This window comes from Poecilia reticulata, linkage group LG6 (genome assembly GCF_000633615.1).
Source record: "Poecilia reticulata strain Guanapo linkage group LG6, Guppy_female_1.0+MT, whole genome shotgun sequence".
NCBI lineage: Eukaryota > Metazoa > Chordata > Actinopteri > Cyprinodontiformes > Poeciliidae > Poecilia > Poecilia reticulata.
The window spans coordinates 3,359,740-3,381,723 of record NC_024336.1 but is presented as its reverse complement, the minus strand read 5'-3'; the positions used below and the strand labels follow the sequence as shown (position 1 = coordinate 3,381,723).

Sequence of the window (21,984 nt, the reverse complement as noted above, 5' to 3'; positions counted from 1 at the left end):
TAAATGTTAGTTTTACACTGCTGAAATGTTGTGAAGGATCCAACTTTTTTCATTAACAATACAAAATGTGTGTTTTCTACAACTAAATACAATATTATTTACAATTTTACATTTTAAAATTTACAATAATTTTCTGTTCTACGTTATACAACATTATACTGGTAAATGAACAAAATATAATTGTGTTTTTCTTTACAAAATTTTTCTGTCATGATTTCACAGATTTTTACTGTTGATTTTACGGACTTTTTTTACAGTGTAGCCTAGAGGTAAAGCTTTTTAGAGCCTTTTGCATCTACGACAGGTGAGTTTCTTTTCATCATCTCTCTGTTCCCGTCACCTCTTGAAGAGTGTGAGATAAAAGCTCATGAGATGCAGATAAGAAAATTAAAACATACATCTGAGGGTCTGCTTTTAACTGGTTTTCCTTTTGAGTCCAAAAAGCTACAGAAGTGTTATATTTTGCTCATCTACACCCAGGGGTGAAAGTAGTTTTAAATTCTTGGGGGTACTATGACAAAAAAATAAAAAATAAAAAAAAGAAATATATATATATATATTGCTTCTTTGTGTGCTTTGGAGTTTCTGTGCTGATGAATTTTTTTGAGAAGCAATAAAAGCTGGGTAGCACTTGAATTGCTACAAAATAAAGCTGTATTTCTCTCAGCCCACTGGCTGCAATGTTGACACCTTGAGATGCCATGAGACCTAAACTCTGAACATCATGGCATGGAGTGCATCCCAGTTTTCCACGTCTGGCATATAACCATTCATTTTAGCTTTTAATATTGATCCTGTGTCCAGACAGAAGGATAATCAGTAGCCTAGTATCATGACCTGTTTGTTCTGAAGATCCTGCAGCTTCCACTTCTCTTCCTAACATGGCGCCTCCTCACCCTGACTCTCATACTGATAGGAGGAACCACAGAGCTCTGTTAGGTTAAAGCTCATTTTCTGAAGTTGGGATATTTTTCCTCCAACAGGTTCCAGAGGAATCACCTCAAACCAGATGTTGGACTGGATTTTATTTCAATGTCATTTGTGAATGTTAGCTCCTCATTTTCAACAGTGGAGCAATAAAGGTTGAAAAAGGTTATAATTAAGTCTAATCAACATCAATATTTCCACTAAATAACAGACAATTGTTTGATAGGCTAAAGGAAAAGCCTCTCAGACTCTGAGCCCGACAGCACCAAACTATATTTTTATATAGACAATTAATTTAATGTCACATAATAATTGCGGTAGAAGCCATTTGTTTGTTAAATACTTAATGAAACATATTTACCGTGTTTGTTTGTTGTAAATGACTTATACTCACAAAAAACGAGGGATTTAGTCCAAGTTTGTCGTTTATTGAACGTTCAGAAATTACAGCGGCTGTGATGCGCCACAGCAAAGGTAAATAAAGGCAAAACAACCTGTACAGGTGATCAACTCTAAGCCACTCGCACCTTTTTATTCTCCGTCTCTCTGTCATTTAAGGACACCCGTTGCCATGGCAACCGCCTGCGCTCAACAAGCCGACCAGAGATTACGTTAAAAACATAACATTCAGTCCGTTACGGTATTAGGTTTGCAGGCTTGATATTTATTTTGCGATCATTAATAAGCCTCCCTGAACACAGTGGTGGTTGATTAGTTAATTTTAAACTCCTGCTCTGCTCGTTATTTTGATAATGGAACCGAAACCACAGAATTGCGCAACACCTTGTTGAAACAATAATCACTGAGATTGTTATTGTTGTTGGGTCATTAATTTGAACACGTTTTATTGATTTTTTGTTGTTGTTCCTTAATAAAGTTCTGAACGTTTTGATAAGGAGTCAGAGGAGGACGTGCTGGTCTCAGCGTCCTGGCTGCGTTCAGTTTGTCACCTAAAGCCGAGATCGACTCAAAACCTTCCGCGATTGACGTGTTGCACCGCTGCTCTAGCAAAGCACGAACAGTTCAGAATCAATATGAAATGAGAAAAAAAACTATGTATTAATTGATTAAGTCTTGTTTTAGATTGTTCTTGAAAAACTAATCAGTCACGGCTGATTAGTGGGTGCACTCACAGCTGCAGAGTGAACCCATTCATGTTTTACAGCAGACAGCTGCTCCCCTCTCTTGCAGGTACTGAGACACTAAATCTTTTAGGGGTACGCAGTACCCTGCCGTACCCCCTTACTTTCACCCCTGTCTACACCTATAGCTCATCTACACCTATAGAGGCCAAGAGGAATTGCAAATCAGCTCAAAAATGATTGAGTATTTTATTAACCCAAAATTTTAAACCTGCATATTCTAATTTTGTTGTACAAGAAGCTACCTGGCCAGTGACTTTGTCTGCTAAAGGAACCCAGACCCCCTCCACGCTGCCACTCTTTGTCCCCCGATCAGCTGGCGGGTCGGGATTCACATTAAGCGTCGACTCCTGTAAGTGCATCACAAACAAGAGCTCTGAAGGGGACGGGAAGGCATTACTCTTGTTTAATTACTTTGCCCAGGGGAATTAAACTGGCAGCGGTGTGGTCTCGGGACAGTCCCTCTTGGCTTTCAGCTCGCCTAATTGTGTGCCACTCACATAATAAGTAGCTGTTTAGACTCTCAGTCACTCACCTACAAGACAGAATGCTGCCGCACCGCAGGGACCAGTGGCTGTTCCACAAAATTACCCTTAGCCTAAAAATAGACCTCCGCATTGCACACACACACACACACACGCACGCACACACACACACACGCACAGACACATAGAGGCAATGGAAGGCATGCCACATGAACATGCTTAATATTTACCGCATGGCGATATTGTAGTGTCTCTGTGTGTATTGTCTTCTCGCTTGGCCAACCAGCCTCCCTCTAATTAGTGAGTCTGTTTCTTCTTTCCAGCTGTGGAACGGCAGACATTCACACTCACATCAAACAAACATTCACCTCCAGCTCTGGTGGGGAATGAAGTTTTTCTTCTGAGATTTTAGAATACTGTAGGTCTGTCGCTATAAGCAATTAATCAATTAATCGCATGATAAATTCAATTGAGCTCTACAATTTATATTCTAATCATAATTTTTGAAGGGCAACTTTTGTTTACATGATCCATTTCATTTATGGTTTCTGCTGTGTGTTTTTTATTTCTGTTTTCCTTAGTGTTTTTGCTTGTCACATTTTATTTTGAATATTTGAAATTTCTTCCAGTTTTAGTGTCAAGTTATTTTTTACAAAATTAAAGTTTTTGGCCTTTGAGAAACCAAGCTTACAAGATTGTGTCTGAAAATGATGTCAAAAGGTTGTTGTTTTTTTTATAGCAATGATTTCTGGGACAATTTATCGTCCAGCAAAATTTATCGTGCCAGGCTTAGATGTAAAGTCATTTTGTGATCAGTGTACAAGTTAGATAACATGTAGGATGTATTGAGCTATATTTATTTTGCTAAAGTATTACCTAAATATTTTTTTAAATAACACAAGATATAATTTATATATAACCTGCAAAACGTTGAGATATTTTAAAAAAATCACCAATCACTTAGAAATAATAATAATTTCCACTCTTTATTCCTTAGGCAGTCTAATTTTTGTACATTAGAGTGAAAATACATTTCAGTGTGTTCAAAACAGACAATGCAGATTGGTAGTTGCTGGGATTTTTACATGGAGTTTCTCAGGGCTGAGTGTTTGGAACAATGTTATTCGTTTTTCATATCAGTGACGTTTGTAAAGTTTTTATACTGTCTGCAGATGACAAAGCATTTATTTTTGCTGTATAGAGAACATAAATCCACTTCACAACCAATTCGAGGAGAGCTAAAATATCTGGTTTGATGTTAATACATTGAATTTAAATCAAAGTAAAACGATTCTCCGTCAACCACTTTAACAACTTAAATTTTGATGATTGATTCGGTTTTGTCATTTCCTTATTCTTTTTCACTTTATTTACATTTAATTCCATTTTCCTTTAAACATCCTCTTTGCTGTCTCCTCTCCTTTGGATTTGGATTCTTACAAAATACAAGTTAATTCTCTTTAAATCTCAGTGAAGGCACTGCAGCCGCACAAGTTAGTTTCTCAAGGGAAATTATATCTGTTGAGGATACAGGCACTTCAATATGCACATGCTATTATTAGCAAGGAATGCTTGCTCTTTGTCAGCTATCTTTCATATACATAGCATGTTGGCCTCATCCGTCATCACCAGAGCCTGTCACCACCGACAGACAAGTATTCAGAGTCACTCACTAAACTTTCCTGTCAGCAGTTTTATACAAATAAAAATGAATAAATTAATTTGTATACAGACGCTTTTACTTGAACACCCCTAAATAAAATTCAGCTCAACCAGTTACCTTTAGGAGTGACATAAGCAGTAGATGGTGTGTAATTTAATCCCAGCATTCAGCTGTTAGGAGGTTTTTGAGAACATTAGTAGCATCGTGAAGACCAAGGGACACAGCAGGCAGGTTTGGGAGGAGGTGGAGAGGTTGAGTCAGTGGAAGGTTATAAACAATGTCCCAACATGCAGATCACATCAGTAAAAGCCAACTTAAACATCAGAAAATGGAAAGAAGAACGTTAAGCTGAGAAGCAGCCAAGAAGCCAGCAGTACACCCTTATCCCATTAGGGTCATTAGGGGTGCTGGTGTCCATCTCCAGCTGTCAACAAGCGAGAGGCGGGGTCACCCTGGACAGGTCGCCAGTCCATCGCAGGGCAATTATTCAAACTTGCAAACCTCCTATCATTTTATGCTACTGATTTAATATCGTCTTTTAGCCCAGTGATCCTTTGAAAACCTGTTAGATGAACACGTAGTCATGTCTGAGGTTCAGCTGTTTTGCTTTGAATGGTGGGAATAATTTGAGTGGGAAAAATGGTTTTAAGTTGTAGCCCAAAAGACTTTTAGCTAAAGCTGTTGTTAAGAAGGTCCTAACAGCTGAATCATTACTGTTTAAATTTTACCTTTAATAACAAAGTTTTCTCATTTTTAAAGTGCATTAAGTAATACTTTTATAACAAATTTATATCAGTAATGATTTCTTGGTTAATGTCAAGTTGTCACAAAGACATTTTGAATAATGTCAACTTTGTATTAAAAGTGTCATAATTTACCGAATGACGCTTTATGACAGCAGTCATAAATATTCATGAAGGCTTATTCATGTTCATGACAGGTGTTATGTCATGTTTATGACAGTGTCATGACAGTCTTATTCACCCCCCCGTCAAATAAAGTGTTACCAAGCTACTAAAGCCACATTAGCAGCATTGAATTAAATCTCCCGTTTGTTGCGCATCTCTGCGCAGTGCAGCAGATTACCTCATCATGCAGGGCCGGTCCAAGGCTGCATGAGGCCTGGAGCAGGGTTAGATTTACGGGCCCCTTTTGTTGCTAAAAACATCAGCAGCTCTAACAGCTTCTGTGCTAGATTTAGTGAAATATGGGAGAACGAAGTAGTTTAATTGGCCAGCCTAAAAAGCAATAAGTTTACTAATTTGTATTTGTAAATTCAAAGATTAAACTCACAGCATCAGATCGTTGCATTTCACTGGAGATGTTTTCCCATAACATAATTACACAGTAATACTATTACATTTCCTGTCAACTTAACATTTTTTAATACAAAAACCGGTGGACCGCCTCGACGCCCCGACCACCGGGCTTAGCAAGTTTTCTGGGGGAAACCCTGCAATATAATACACTACAGTCACCATTGATTCTCAGAGTTACTGACTCGCTTTCTTTGATGTTACCTCTATGTACTTTTCCATATAGAGATATGTAAACCTCTGACTTTCACTTCAGTCCTCCTCCTTCTCGCCCAGGATAGAGAGGTTTTGCCTTTGTTTGACTAATGTTATAACAACAGTGACTGTCACTGTCAGAAATCAGGTAGAAAATTGTCTGTCGCCGAGTAATGACTATAATTAGGCAACAATTGGGGCAGAAAAGGAGAGGTATCAAACAAAAAGATAATGATAGTGTGGATGAAGGCCTGTGCTGGGCTGCTATAAGTGAGATTGAATGCTCTGATTAAGAGCAGAGCGCCAATTTTGTCCCACTCGGATGAAGTCAGATGTCTTGCTTTTAATCTCAATTTCTAAACCACAGATTAGATACAGAAGTTTAGCATTTAGAGCTAAAATGCACGTGCTTATCTACTGTATTGGTTTAAGAGCCTGTTTTTAAGTTACCTTGATGCCGTGGAAGGTTTTTTTGACTGAATTATTCCTGGTTGTTTGGGTTTTGTGTGTTGCAGGCATCTCGATCCAGTGGGAAGACTCACAACTTTGGGAAAAGAGAACAATCCATCAAGAGGAATCCTAACGTCCCAGTGGTGGTCCGAGGATGGCTGTACAAACAGGTAGACGACCCCCCTGCTCAGATATCGTAGTCCATCATATCATGTTCGGGATTTATTTTAGGACCAAAGTGTCCACTCATCCTTAAAAAAGTCTTAATTCCATGTCCCTAAAATTATGGCCTTAAAATATCTTACATTCATGTTAAGAATTTAAGTTGGCCTTAAAGACGTTGAATACAGGTCTTAAATTATGTCAGAACAATTTAATCTCGTATATTCTATGTAGTGTATTTTTTGTGTGAAACTTTTCTGTCCAGAAAAAGTTTGAGTCGCATGTCATGTTCTGTGATTGGAGGCTATTGCTATCTAGCTGCTAATACACCCTTGCTAGCTAGCTAGCAGGTTTTTTGTAATTAATTTCCAGCTGTCAGGACGATGTTTGTCTTCGCCGCTGGCTCACTTCTGTTGCCAGACAATAAGATGCTTGTTGCATTCTGGGAAAAAATGCTTGACACTATTCTATGAAATACAAAATTTCCTTTTGTACATTTTTGTCGTAATGTATGTGTTGCATTTCATTTATAAAAAAGAGTTAAATCTCATTTGGTGAAACCTGTCAGACTATATAAAGATTTTCTTAAATTGTATTTTTTTGAGCCATTGCTTACATCATCGCCAAAATAATACCAAATAATACTGGGATGAAATTGGACTTTTTTCTTTTTTACATAACCAAATGAGAAAGAAATTGAGCATTATTGTGTTTTTGCACCATCTTATTATCACCCTGTTGTCTGACAATTTTATGAAGGTTAGTCTTGACCATTCCTTTATTATTCTTTGGATTAAAGATATATGTGCAGTATCTTTGGGCTTAGCAGTGCTTGCCAACAACTAACACCAATACTTACTTTGGAATGTTGGTAGGAATTGATGCATGGTTGAAATATCTCACAGCAGACTGCACAACTTGGTATGAAAAAAAAGCAGATTCAAATGTAGGAAATGCTAAAGCGGTGAAATAACAGGAACCCCAGAGGCATGAGCTATGTCATGATATAGGTATATCATGACACCTGTATCACAATTAACCACAGCCTACAAGCCATCTTTTAAAAATAAACGTTTTTATGAAATTTCTTTTTACCATTCTTGAGTTCAGCAGCCAAACAAAATCATTTTAAGGGCCACAAATGGCTCTCGGGCCACACTTTGATGTCCACACTTTGATTGGACTACACTGTAACCGTGATGATACAGCCATCTTGACCAGCAGCGAATCTGAGAAACATGTATTATTATTATCCCTTTACACCTGTGTTGTTGTTGTTGTTATTATTATTATTTTACAGAAGTCCCCACTCCACCAAATTCCACTCCAGTTGGGTCAGTAAAGTTTCGGCTTTTTTCCGCGGCCCACTTTTACTCCTCCCTGATTTATTCCGTGTACTTTGGGAATGTGGAGCACCTGGTGTTTGATCGCAGTCGGGCCATTACTGGAGAGTGTTTGCTTATTTAAAGTTCTCCTTAAAATAACCGGCACTCAGCACCGCCCCGCCGGAAAGACGCCTGGCCTCGCTACGATGCGAATGGCGAGACGACGAGAATCAAGACGGCAGCAAACATTGGCACACGCATCAGTATGCGTGACACCTATATCACAATTACAACACCTCATACCTCACACTCGGGTCAGCGTCCCTGTGGCCAGTTGGACAGAGTGTGTTTTATCCCTTTCATCTGCCCACACCGCAGATACCACACATTTTCTACATTTTGAGCAAATGGGAGGAGTATTTATAACTTTGTTTGAGGTTGGAGGTTTTTTGTTTTCTGCTTCTGCTGTGTCACCTCTCCTCTTTAAATGGCTCCATTTTTAGCAGACGAACATACAGGATGAAACAAGCAGCAGAACAAAGCAGCGAGCCTGTAAACATTCCCTGCTCGTGTCCGGCTCACTTTTCTAATAAAGGCGGTTTCTCTCCATATCTGCTTGGTCTTGTCACAAATTTTCCTTTTTTCCCCATCATTTCCTCCTTCCGTCACTCTGTGGACTTTTCAGTACATTATTATTATTATAATTCATGAGTGTTTTGCCTATTGTTTCCTCTCCTCAGGACAGCTCTGGGATGCGCCTTTGGAAGAGGAAGTGGTTTGTCTTGTCTGATTTCTGCCTTTTCTACTACAAAGGTGAGTCTGTGCAACAAGACATAGCATGAGCAACACAGTTTGTTTTTTTTACACTTTATAAAACTATAAAAACATAATAAACTGATGATCAAATAGGTAGGGGGTGTCAATGGAAACCAAAAAATAAAAAACGTGAAGGAAAAATGTGTAGCTTTAAGCTGGAATTTTAGACAGTATTTCAACTTTGCCAAGTTAGATGGAAAAAAGGAAAGAGGAGAGCAGAAATACACTGAATTTCCTGTTATTTGTTTAAAAGTAGCAGTCAACACGCCTCCATAAAAAATATATAATTTCCTTTCTGGAAGCATCCCATCCACTGCAAAAACACAACATCTTATCTTACCAAGTACTTTTGATCCAGTTTGTAGAGCAAATATTTTAGTACACTTCAAATAAGACAAAACTAACTTACAAGTAACTTTTTAGCAAGATATAAGAGCTTGTTTTAAGTAAATATTCCTTTAATGTTTATTTTTAGGAAGCATTAGTTCCAGATTTATTTCACTTCTAACATTTTTCATCTGCCAATTGAGCGAGTATTTTTTTAAATCAATATTAAGGATTTTTTTTTACTCTAAACAATCTCCTATTTCTTGCTAAAAGGTTTCTTGTAAGTTAGTTTGGTCTTATTTCAAGTGTACTGAGATATTTACTCTAAAAACTAGACAAAAATACTTGGTAACATCTTGTTTTCTTGCAGCGTCACTTTTCTACTTCCCCCAACTCTCTAAAAATGAAAATAGCTAACTTAATCAAAAATCGTCCGATTCCGCGGCCGGTTCCTCTTTAACCCTTCATTCATATTTCTTGACAAAACTATTAATACTCTGATTATAACTTGCCTGCTTGCTGAGATCGGTCATGAAATTTTAAGTTGAAAAACTTTGCAAGTGCAAATGCCTGAGTTTGTCAGTGATTAGTCGTGACGGTACCAACTTGGTCCAGAACTCTGTGTGTCAGTCTACATTAAATTAAATTAAAAATATATATAAAAAAAACAGTATTTATGTCACAAATTTGACTTTGGTAGGAACTGTGTAGAAAAAGTGCAGACAGCTTGACATGTTCTGATTGTTTTTGTGAAGTGGAACTGACGAAGGAGGCAGTAAATCAATCTTGGCGTCCTTTAATTGGATTTTTCCTAGTGAAACACGTATGTGACAAGAGCTCACACACACACATCACACACTAACCACTGGGCTCTGTCGTTCTTCCTGTCTTAATCCGCCTCTCTGCGCGCTCCTTTGCCATCTCCGTCTGTTTTTGACGGATCCTTTCGGGAGTCGCCTCGGCAGTGGGGTGACATCGATTCGCCGCCGTTTCAGTTTTGTCTCTTTTCAGTTCAAAGGTTTCTGCTCTCAACATGAAAAGTCTTGATCCGGTACGCTCGTCGTTTCCTTTCATCTCGTGTGTTCATGAACACAAACGCACGTTGGTCTTTCTATAATGTCGTGGGTGCTGGTTTCCATCAGGGCTCTAGATTTCTTTTGTTTTTGCTTCTGTCACTTTTTAAACAATAAAATACAAGAAAGATCATAAACAACTACTTCAATAATTCATAAAGCTGCGGTGTGTAACTTTTATAAAAAAATTTTTTTAAATATATTTGTTGAAATTGTTACTGTGTCGTGACCATATGGTGTGATGAGACATATAATCTGTCTTCTCCCAGTGCTCCCAGTTCCATTAGATAACCAATCAGAGCCCGCCTCAAAACAAAACAACAGAAACGACAAATAAAATGAATCATGAAGTCTCTGTAAATAAAGTTGCCCTCCAAAAAAAGGGGCTGAAGATTTTTATCATCCAGTTTTTGGTAGAAAAAGAGAGAAAAGATGAAAATGATAAATCACGCCAATGGAAATTATTCAGTTTATTTTAATTTATCGCGCCAATAACTAATTTATTGCGACAGGCCTCACTAAGAGTGAAGCGTTTGCTCTTAAAGGTGTTTGGTAAAAAGGCGGCTCAAGTAACAGATGAAGCATCACCAGAATGTAAAGTTTTATAATTCTAAAATAACAAAATCAAGCAAAAGAAACATTTGTCCAAGTCAGTTTCTTTCAATAAAAAAATCTTATGAAACTTTAACAAAAGCAGCAGGTCTGTGAAGTTTCTCACAGTGGGTAGAGGAGCCAGACATCTTACTCAAGTAAGAGCAGCAACAAAAAAGGCTCTTAAAAGTAAAAAGTACTCAAGTTATTCAAGTAAATGGTACTAGTTACTAGATAACTCTAAATTTAACTCTGAGCTGATCAGGTTTGCTCCGTGTGCGTGTGTGTGTGTGTGTGTGTGTGTGTGTGTGTGTGTGTGTGTGTGTGTGTGTGTGTGTGTGTGTGTGTGTGTGTGCGCGTGTGCGTGTGTGTGCGTGTGTGTGCGTGTGTGTGTGTGTGCGTGCGTGTGTGTGTGTAAGGTGGCTCCCACCGTCTCGTCCACCATGTGGGGAATGTGTCCTCCAAACTACCTTGGATTATTTTCAACCCAACTGTCCGTGTAATCTACAGCGTTACCTTATCACCTTCCATCCAAACACTCGTAGACGCCGACATGTGGCATGCACACATTCCTTCATAACAGCAGTGAATTTTACAATGAAGCAATCATTGAACGCACACACACGCACACGTGCAAACACATGCAAACACACGTTGTAATTCTCTGAGGCGGTACCGAGTGGAAAGCCAACATGTACAGAGTTGTAAACATAGAGCGATATTTTTAAAAATGTGAGAACATCATTCCTCAAGCAGCGGCTTTAGGCGTTAAGACAAAAGTTTAGGGTAAAGGTTAAAGGTCAAAGGCTGGAGAAACGCGTGTTTGGCGGATGGTTAGCGTTTACTCCGCCGCTCTTTTAGCTTCTGGCACATGGAGCGACGGCATGAGAGCGTCGTGTCGCTGGTGGCAGGAGGGGCGTGAAATTAGAGGGTGATGAGTGATTCTTATTTTATTGCCCCTTCCTTTTCTCTCTATCTTTATCTCTGTTTTCCCTCACCTACCCCGCCCTGATTATCCACTCCCTCACTCACTTTCTCTCCCTCTCTCTGCAGACAGCAGAGAGGAGGCGGTCTTGGGCAGTATTCCTCTGCCCAGCTATGTCATTTCACCCGTTGGCCCCGAAGATCACATCAGCCGCAAGTATGCCTTCAAGGTACGCCTCTTTTTGTTGTCAGCACTCTTTCTATGCTGCCTGGTAGTTCTTAATGTGATTGTGGTTTTCTTTCAAAGTTAAGATGAAAATGTTTTGTTGTTTTTTTGTAATAACAATAAGCAGCAATTATTTCTCAGCTCATCATTTGCAAATGTTCTTCAAGTCGGCTAGCGCACAATTTACCGAATGAAATCATCGAAACGTCAAAGCGGCGATAAAAAAAAATAGGAGGGTTTCTCTTTCAAGTCAACAAGAAGAAATAAGTCGTCTTGATGCTGTGCGTCATGACTGCCGGTTGGAAGTGATTCCATCCTGACTGACAGATAATGTTTTTTTTTTCCTCCCACTGGAACCACTTGAGATAAAATGCATGTATGCTTCCTGCTATTTAAAGCTGAGAAGTTTCCACTGAGTTATTTCTGTCATTTCAGCCTGAGAAGCTCATGCTAAACGCCAATACAGCAAATTGCCCTTCATAACCTTTGAACTTTTCCACATGTTGTCATGTTATGATCACAAACCTGGATGTTTTTGATTTAGATTTTAAGTGCGTGGCTTTTGGATATAGCTTCCTAAAGTCCATACGCTGTAGAAACACTTTCTGTAATTATAGCAGCCAGTTTTTTAGTGCAGGGGTTCACAAACTTTTCAACTCCCCAAACAGCGTCCATTATCATATTTTTGTTATTATTATTGATATTTTTGTGGTTTACCACACAGGTTTCCTATTTATGTGCATTCATGTATTTAGTCTATTGTAGTTGTGCTTCACAGATTGGATTTTTACCTACACCCTTCCCCCCCACCTGTTGCAGCAGCGTCCATTACAGCCGACTGTCTGTCTGTCAGTGTCTCTGTCGAGACGGAACGGCAGGAAGCCTCTCCGCTCCCTGAGGCGCAGCTTTTTCTTTTTGCTGTTGTTTGTCTTTACAGTTCAGCCTGACAGCGCTATGAGCAGATGCTCGTTTTTCTACGAATCCATCCAGACTCACGTGGGAGGGTCTACATGTCACGGCTGTGTTTGTTCGAAGGGTAAAAGCAAATAAAAACCAAACTGTTGCTTCAGCCCGAGTTGTTGTGACAAGTTGCGGTGGCAACGCCTTGGCACTGAAAGCTCAGAGCCAATCCCACTTGCAGCCTTTGCACCTTGTTCCTAATTAAAGCCTGAGGTAAATGCTGCTTTATTCTTCTGGCCGGACGGGATCGTCTGCTCGTCTGTCTGCTGAGTTCTGTTCATGACAAGGCAAACGTGACACAAAACGCTTTTCCACTTTGTGACGGTGTGGAATCTGTTGAGGTTCAATTTTGATCCATTTACATGAACTTTCTAAGGCCCTGAAATGTTGAAACCAAAGGTTTTTAAAGGTGTGCTTTCTTTCTATCGTGATATTAAGTTTTCATGTAAAATCACTGCAACGAAAGATACAAGTCGTCTGGATTCTTTGGTTCTAGATTGTGTTTTTTTTCTATTTTCTTATAATGTAGGTCAAATATTGCAGAGTTTACTTATTATTTTGGCCTCTCTAGAAAAAAATAAAGTATCTTTTTTAATTAGTGTACTTTTTTCTCAGTAAAGTGACAGTATTGCTGTTTCTCTTCCCCTTTCCTAAAATATATCCAATTTTCTTTTTCAATTTTACCATCTTTTGAAGGTAAAACTCTCTTAAATCAATCAAACACCTATAAAGTGTTAAAACTGCCAGTTTCATTTCACCTTAACACCCAGAATCCAATAAGTCCAAGGCCTTTCAGGGGACGACAAAATGAAACGGCTGTTTGCTTTGTGAAGCCTGGTTTTCTTTCATTTGGCCTCTGAGGTTTTCTACAGGAATCTCGTTCATGTCCACCAAACTCTGCTCAGTTTGAGTTCAGCAGGATTTCCAAACACTCTGATGCTGAAAACAGCAGAAGGGGGTTGGAACAAGGTCGCCATGTTGCACTACAATGAAAAACAAACACATTTGATTGGTTGTATTTGTTGATTAAACTCCATCTCCAGCACATCCACGGTCAGCCGCATATCAAACCCTGCTCCCCACACCCCTCCATGCTCCCCCTGCCCCTCTATTTACCGAACCCTCTCCCCTCTCTTGTTGCCGTTGGCCGGCTGCCTGGCTGGGACCTCCCTCCCTCCCTGTGAGTGTGTTGAGCCGTCCAGTGAAAGCCCGCCCATAAATAGGTACTCACTCTACTGCTGTGGTGTCGTCTCTCTCTCTCTCTCTCTCTCTTTCTCTCCCTCTCCCTCTCTCTCTCTCCCTCTTTCTGGCCAGATGTGACCCTTCCTCATCCCTGTCGCCTGCCGTCGCCGTGGCTTTGTTGGTTATAAATATGGGAGAATATACAACAGCTGCGTATATTCCTGTGTTTTTGATGCATGTCCTGAGAGGAGCGTGTTTGTTTTCGGCTGATGTTTCATTTGACTGTCTGCGTTATCGCCCTTATCTTGATTTCATTTGTCATTGTTATCGTCGTTTGGCTCTCTTTCCTCACCTTGTCCTGTTGTTACATAATGGATCTTCCTAGTGTGTGTCTGTGTGGCCACACCACTGTGTTTTTCTTATGTCAGATCTGCTGCTTGTAACTTATGTCACACAACTTTTCTGGGAAGAAAGGAAGGGAAAGAAAGTAAAATTTGAACGCAGAATGTTCCGTAGTTCTAAATCTGAACATGAGAAACTTGTTATATTCTGGAGTTACGCTAATGAGAAACGTCTCTTTTGTTGAGGTTTGACATTTCAGGACTTGGAAAAAATAAGACCTGTATTTATAGAATTTAATTTATATTTAGGTCATATTTATATTATTCAAGATGGTGGTTTAGGTAGACTAAGGAGATTGATGAATAAAAACATCCAGATTTCCCAAAAATGAAATCTTCTAAAACAGAAAATCTGATTAATCGATTAAATAAATTTATCACCCAGGAGATTAAAGAAATATGACACTTTTTCACATGTGATTTCAATTGTGTTTCTTATTTAAAGGAAATTCAGCGTTTGCAAAATCGCAGAGGCTTTTGTCTACACTAGTGGAATAGTGACAAAGTTTTGCGCACCTTTGTGATGGAGACGCAGCTGGAGCAGCTCAGAGAGCGGCAGTCCTCGTCAGTCTCATCGGCTCGGCGTCGCATACAAAACAGTTGGATGTGAAAACTGTTTCCTGTTGAGCAGTTAACTGTCCGACTCAGTGCACCATTGGAAAAATGCGCGGATGCAGTTATCCACAGACTGACGTACCTATTTTCTTTTACTTATGTTTGTTGTCCGAAGTAAACATTCATTCAGCACCATTTTTCTTGGTCATTAAAACAGCACACCAGCAAAAACCCGTCATTCCATTGTAATGCACGGTAGTGGACAGTGATGATGAGGGCTTGTTTTAACTAGAGCGCCATATACTGAATACCAAAGTACTGTCAAGTCAAATGGGGAGTTGGTCCGCTCCAACACCTTAAGCTTGGCCCAAATTGGCTCATTAACAGGACAAGTACAGCAGAAAAATCCACAACAAAAATGGCTGAAAGTAAAATAATCAAGATGCTACCACGGCTAATTAAAACATTCTAAATTAAATTGGGATTAAAATGGATTTTAAAGCGAGAGGAGCAGAAACAAAAGTGAGCAAATATTCCTCCTCCACAATGTGGGCGATGATAAGGTCATACAGAGAACATTATCATCATTATTGCTGCTAAAGGTTCTTCCAAGCGTTTCCATTTTGGCTAACAACGTGGAATCTCTCTCTCTGTGTGTTTTTGCACTCTTGAGCTGAAACGTGAATAWTTTTTACACACCAGACACTGTTTCCGTGCAGAGCCAAAAACACCAACAAGCTTTCCGTCTAAGTGATTCCAGTTTAAATCCGGTTTTCGTGGTGGCAGGTTGGGGAGAAGGTAACTTATCCGGAGCTTTGTGGCGCTCTGGCAGCTGTGGCTTATCGGTGAGAACACAAGCGACTCTTTAAATAGCGCCTGAAAAAAAATCGAGAGTTTGTCAGCGGTTGTCCGAAAGCGACGACTGAGCACCATTGTGAGCTTGCGTGTGTGTGTGTGTGGGGGGGGGCGGTGTGTGGGTGTGTGTTTGCGTGCGTGCGTGTGCGTGCGCACGTGTGTGTGTGTGAGAGAGAGAGACGGAGAGGGAGAGACGTAAGCGATATTTTCAGGCTGCGGCAGGAGTGGACACGGAAAAAGGCAGGAAGTGATTCAGAGTGGAAAATACTAAACGAAAATAATGAGAGGAAACGTTTGAAAGGACACAGAGGGTTGAACTGATAAAGGCTTGTTCCTGTGCAAAACGGGGCTCAAAGAAAAAAAGACAGAAAGCGAACGGTGGGATTTTGTTCTCCTTTTTTTGTCTCTGCTTCATCAAATACAATTAAACAAAACTGGTGCTGAGGCAGATAATCAGAAACCCGACTTAAAAGTGTCACCAACTCCCACGCGCATCCAAACAGAGCGGCGCGAGCTCTCGGTGTGTGGGTGTGTTAGCCGCGCGCACTCAAAGCTCAACGACCCTCTCAGCGTTCCCGATAAAGGCGGCCAAGGACTCTGTTTTTTATTGTTAATATTTATTTATTTATCGTCTGCTGAAGGTTTGTGGCGCATGTACCTGTTTTTTGACTTTTTTTTATGTATACTTTGTTTCTTCCTCCGTGTTAAAGTCGAAGCACACTCGAGGTCAGTTTAGGGCGTTTAAAAAGTTACATGTGCAACATTTTACAGTACAAATATCCGTTCATGTCTGCACAGCGGTGCTGCACATGTGAAAACATCTGACTTTTGTCTCGGTAGCTATAAGAGGCCATCTGTCGGGGAGCTGATGGAGAGTCAGGAGGCGCGCTTTGACAGCTGTTTCCTCAGGATGCTCTTTTGCTTTCCTTGAAATGTTTAGTTTATGTTTGGTGTTTGAGACGTAATTTCTAACCAGCCTCCTTCCCATTCCTCTGCCTTCTGATCTAATTTACTATGCCTCGGCTTCTGGAGATTAGCAGCCCTAATGTGATTCGTAATATTGGTGCTTTTTATCCGGGCAGCATCCTGATGTTTTCAGACATCTGTTTTAGCCAAACAATCTGAAATGTTGGGCCCATACATAGAAAAGAGGCCTGCAATAAAGAGCAGTTCTATTTAAATGGCTTTGAAATAACAGAAAAACACCAATGTTGTAGAAATTGCCTACAATTGTCTTTGGTACGAACACCGAAATAGTCTGTTGACAAAAGGGTAGATATAGAAATCTCATATAACTCAATAACTGCCTTTTTAAATTTCAAGGCACAAAAAGTGCGTGTGTTTTTTTTTTTATATATATAAAATACACCTCACTGATTATAAAGATGTGTTTTTATAAAGTACCTCCAAAATACATTCTTAAAACTTTGGAGGTTTTGCCCTTTTGAATTCAATTTTTTAAAAGTCCTTTTTTTTTTATTGATTTCTGTTTTTTGGAGGGGTTGGGGAGGTTGGCAAAACATTTACAAAAGACACCCTGTGTCAATGTGAAAACTGATTTCCACAAATAAAATAAATAAAATATTAAACAAAAATAACAATAAAATAAAAAAAACATTTTACATAAAATAAGTAGATTGCATAAATATTCACCCATGTCAGTAGTAGATGAACCTTTGACTGGCTGAAGAAACAGTCACAAGCATAAAAATAGGAGTATATCACGCATCCTTAAAATGTTTTAAATTTACATATCTAAAATTATGGTCTTACATTTATTTTAAAAATGTAAGTTAGCCTTAAATATGTTAATCAAATGTCTTAAATTTTGATAATTTAAACTCTTTTCCATCAGACAAAAGTTTGAGTCATGCTCGGGTGCCTTCGCTGCCTTCGAGGCGGTTGAGGCAAAATTTTTATTTATTTTTTTGTGTCTGTCATGGGTAAGTTTAAATGTATTGACAGTTGGCTGTCAATACATTTGAACAGCCAACTGTTCAAAAATTGGCCTAGCAATAGTTAATTTCCAATAGCAATAGAAATTACCTATTGGCTTATTTCCAATTGCCAACCCATACGATGCTAAGGTGAATTCTGTGTAAAAAACGTAGAACTACGACGGTGAATACTGTAGATTTGTGTACATTTCTGTAAATTTGTGTCTTGAAACAGGTCTTAAATTTCATTCATTTAAGGTCTTTAAAAGGACTTTAGATTTATCTTTCAAATGCGGGTTTTCACATAACCTGTCAGGGATGATGTACAAAAATAACAGTCAAAAATAACAGTCATCAGACAAAGACAAGGTGTTAAATCCTACCTTTGCCCAGTTTTAATTGTGGCAGGTGTGCTTTTCCAGGTTATCCAGTCCCGGTTGGGTCGATCCAGCAGCGCAATCAGCTCCAAAACACCGTGAAGTGTCGGGGTCAGAGCCTGTGTTTTGGGCATGCTGAGCCAGAGAGCTTTATATTGAAGCGCTTTTTCTCTTGTAATCAGGGATAAGTTTGCGTGAGCGGCCGGGGCAGCGGCTCTGTAAGAAGCGGACGTGAACGAACACGGTGCCTGCATGCACGTTTGTCGGCTTCTTTGCCAGGGTTTATTTAGAGTTTACAGTAACACAGCAGGGGTGACAGTCTGCTTTATCCACCAGTGTTTGGTGTGTACGTTAAAAGCGTCTGTGTGGGCGTAACGTTCGGCGTGTTTGCTCACTGAAAGACGAGAAAGCCAAGCTGCTGAAACGCGCTCGTCTTCTAATCTGAACCGGAGAACAGAGAAAATGTCTGTACTGCAGCCAAAGTAGATCCAAATGCTGTACAACCCCCCTGCTGTTCTGCATTCATTATTCAGAGAAGGAATTAGAGTATGGGAGATTCTATGTTTAATTACTTTTCATTTACATGCATCTGTTCTCGAGAGAGGACTCTCGTTTGTCTGCTGGTCTCAGCGGCCGAGGCGGTGGAGGACGGAAGGAAGGAAGGAAGGAAAAGGGAAAGTGGATTATTTAAAAAGCTGGGCTCAGTGAAGTGCAGCCCGGCTTCTAAGGGGAACTAATAACCCCACATTTACAACAAAGACCTATTTATCAAGGATACAAAGCACTTAGAGACTGTTAATTAATCAGCAGCTGTTACACAGAAGGTCTTCCTTAAATTTTCGACTGGTTCTGCTTGTTTTTTGGTGTTTCTTGTGTTCCTGAGGTTAGTTAGAAGTAGACGGGCATCACGTCGAGCGGTGAAGCTGGAATATTCTCAGCCTGTAATCAATTCTTAATGGATTTTCAATCAGAAAGCTTCTTGGTATCCACCTCTTGAGGCTCCTCTCTGGACTTGGCACAGTGACCTACAGGGAGGCTGCAGATCTCTTTTGAAGATCTTGTTGCCACGGCAGCCGTAAACACGCCGAATAAAAAAAAAAAAAGAAGATTTCTCAACMCCCCCCCCCCTGCTTTCCATCTCTACCCGGTGCTGCGTTGTCTGGTTTTGGGGTTTTTTCCTGCCATTTCCACCTACACAACCGGAGTAGCTTTTTCAAACAGATTCTTCCTGTGGATTTCTCGGTTGTGCGATAGCCTGGTAGATAAAAAAGATGGCTCTGAACCCGGAGCTGCAAGAAATAATCTTTTAGAGTCACTTGGGACAGTGGAGGAAAAGATGGGAGGAATACTGTAACATTTAGCACCGCCAAAAGCGACGTGTCGTTTATTCACAAAAAAGATGTGGATGTGAGACAGAACAACATCCATTTACAGATGTAGCACTGCGCAAAATAATTCATATCCCTTGAATATTTTCACATTACAACTATAAATGCATGTATCTAGAGAGGGAAACGAAAGGAAAATCCTGTACAACTGATGGACACGCCACTAAAGGTTTGCTAGAGAGCATTAGTGAACAAATAGCATTGTGAAGATAAACACCATCCATCATCCATAACGTCAAACCCACCAAAGCCATCCGTCTAAATGGTAAGACTCAGTAAGGAGCGCATTTAATCAGAGAAGGAACCAAGTTGCCCATGAATACGGTGGCCCAGAGGGGACAATGAAAAAAGTCAACACAGCTGCAAAAGCTACGAGATAACAGTGAAACCTGCGCCATGTTCAAAACAACGCAGCCGTAGTATAATTTCTGTTTATTCTGAAACAGAAATTATGCTAAATCCGAAGTGATGCTAAATTTGTTAACATTTCTTCTGTTATATCATAATTTCAGCATTGGCTTTTTGTTGCTTTTTTGTTGTTAGTTTGTGACTTTGGTTATGTTGTGACTTCAGTTATTTTGTTGACTTTTGTTGTGTTGCGGCATCGGTTACTCAATAGCAAGTAGTTTTTGTGATGCAGCTTTTCGTTTGTGGCTTGTTGCATTGTGACATTTGTTAGATTATGGTATTTGTTACTTTGTGACTTGTTTTTTTTGCGATGCAGCTTTTTCTTTGTGGCATTTTCTTGTTGCGTTGTAACTTTTTGTTGCTTTGAAACTTTTTGCTGTTGTGTTGGCATTTATTGTTTTTCTTGTGACTTTTGTTGTTTTTGTGACTTTTGCATTTTGTTGACCAGTCTGGGCCTCCGTACTTGGTGAATTCGTTGGGGCTCCAGACATCCACATCTCCAGGAGGGAAATCTTGTCAATTCAACAATTATTGCACAAATCTAAAGTCAGTGGAGAAGTGAAGCTAATGTTGAACAGAAGTTAGTAGAGGTTCTTAAATCCGGGAACGAGGTCTTACTGTCAGACGAGATAAAAAATGTAACTTTGTAATTAGATGCAAAACATTAGGTCTGGAGAAAACTAAAACAGCAAATCACTCTTTCTACACTTTTCCCCTTTTGAAACACAGCAGCTGGTCAGAGGCTTCAAACGTCTTGAGACGAGGGCAGAGCTTTTCCTCCCGGTAGGAAACCAAACGAAGGTCTTTCCTCCATCTCACAATCAGCCGAACACAAGAACACAATCTTTAACACCACCACGAAGCTTGTGGTCTCTCTACCCTTTTTGTTCTGCTTGTTGGTTCATTAAACTACAAGAAATGCAGTCTCTTTTCTCTTTTAGGAGCTATCGTTGTTCATGTCAGTTATTCTAAAAGATGTCTTCCAGGCATCTCATGATCCAACACTGTAGCAGCTTTTACATCTGTAAAGTAGGTGTCTAAGTGAAAAGACCTCAAGGTAAACAATTTGAAAGGATAATTTGTGTTAAGCCTTCTATATTTCCCATTCTCCATCATATCAATGTATCCTTGCTTACGTTGGTGAAGGTTGTGGCCATTGTTGAACCCAAGTGCCTGATATTTATGTCTGTGCCACCGTACTGTGTGATTTCTCCCTCTCTGCATTGGTTAGTGCCTGCTAACCCGCCATTGATGTTTTCTCTACCCCCTCTCCCGCCATGGGACAGCATGCTGCCCTCTCTCTTCGACCCCTGCACTGTTGTCCAGATGACCTCTGTTTTCCTCCAGCTGATCTGACCTGGCCTCTGCTCTCTTCCTCTAGGCTAGCCACACCGGTATGCGTTCATACATTTACAAGCAGAGCTCTGTGATTGGCTCGCAGGCAGAGCACACTGGCATGCGGACGTATTACTTCAGCGCTGACACCCAGGAGGACATGAGCACCTGGCTGAAGGCCATGAACCAGGCATCGCTGATGCAGAACCACCCCGACAGGCTCAGGTAGGCCCTCACACCCGAAACCTTACAGCACGCATTGCCAGAGGAGTCTGGTTCTCACATGAGGTCCGTTTCTACTTTGGTATTAACGTATATGGCAAAGAGAAGATATTCATTTGTGTCAACACCATATATAGCTTTTAGCAGAGGTTCAAAAACGTTTCCATGACACCCCCAAACTGCATCAGCTTCTGTCCGAGGACCCGCTTCGAAAACCAACAGAGAGTTCTACAAAATATGTAAAGAAACATCAACTTTCAATTTTTTTTTGTTTCACTTTTATTCACTGTTGAATAATTAATACATTCGTTAAGCATAATCTTCTCATACCTTCTGATCTAAGTTGGCCATGAGGTCTCTTTCTAGTAAAGCCTGGTGGCCCACCAGACTTATAGTAAATTTACTGGGGGAAACCTTGAATAAGATTAGCTAGCATAACTATGCAGATGATACACAGCTCTACATTACGTCACTAGGTGAACATGAACCCATATCCAATCACTGAACAGATGCTTAGAAAACATCAACGCGTGGATGTGCCACGACTTTCTCCAGCTAAACAAAAACAAAACTGAAGTTATTATCTATCCGTCCATCCATTTTCTAGCACCCTTGTCCCCAGCGGGATCAGGAGGGTTGCTGGTTCCTATCTCCAGCGAACGTTTTTGGCGAGAGGCGGGGTACAATCTGGACAGGTCACCAGTCCATAGCAGTGAAGTTATTACCTCTGGACCTAAAGCGA

The 21,984-nt window shown here is 40.1% G+C and overlaps 1 protein-coding gene across 16 annotated transcripts in view; it reads left to right on the top strand.

Moving 5' to 3' along the window:
• Positions 1-21,984, top strand: part of LOC103465714 (pleckstrin homology domain-containing family A member 7-like) — a 152,723-nt gene that overhangs the window by 98,906 nt on the left and 31,833 nt on the right. For 13 of the 16 annotated variants that reach the window (XM_017305316.1, XM_008410787.2, XM_008410792.2 and 10 more), the window contains 4 exons: positions 6,244-6,348; positions 8,406-8,478; positions 11,526-11,626; positions 21,067-21,245. In XM_017305316.1, the coding sequence (XP_017160805.1) occupies positions 6,244-6,348; positions 8,406-8,478; positions 11,526-11,626; positions 21,067-21,245 (458 nt within the window). The other 3 variants (XM_008410789.2, XM_017305318.1, XM_008410804.2) reach the window with 3 other exon arrangements.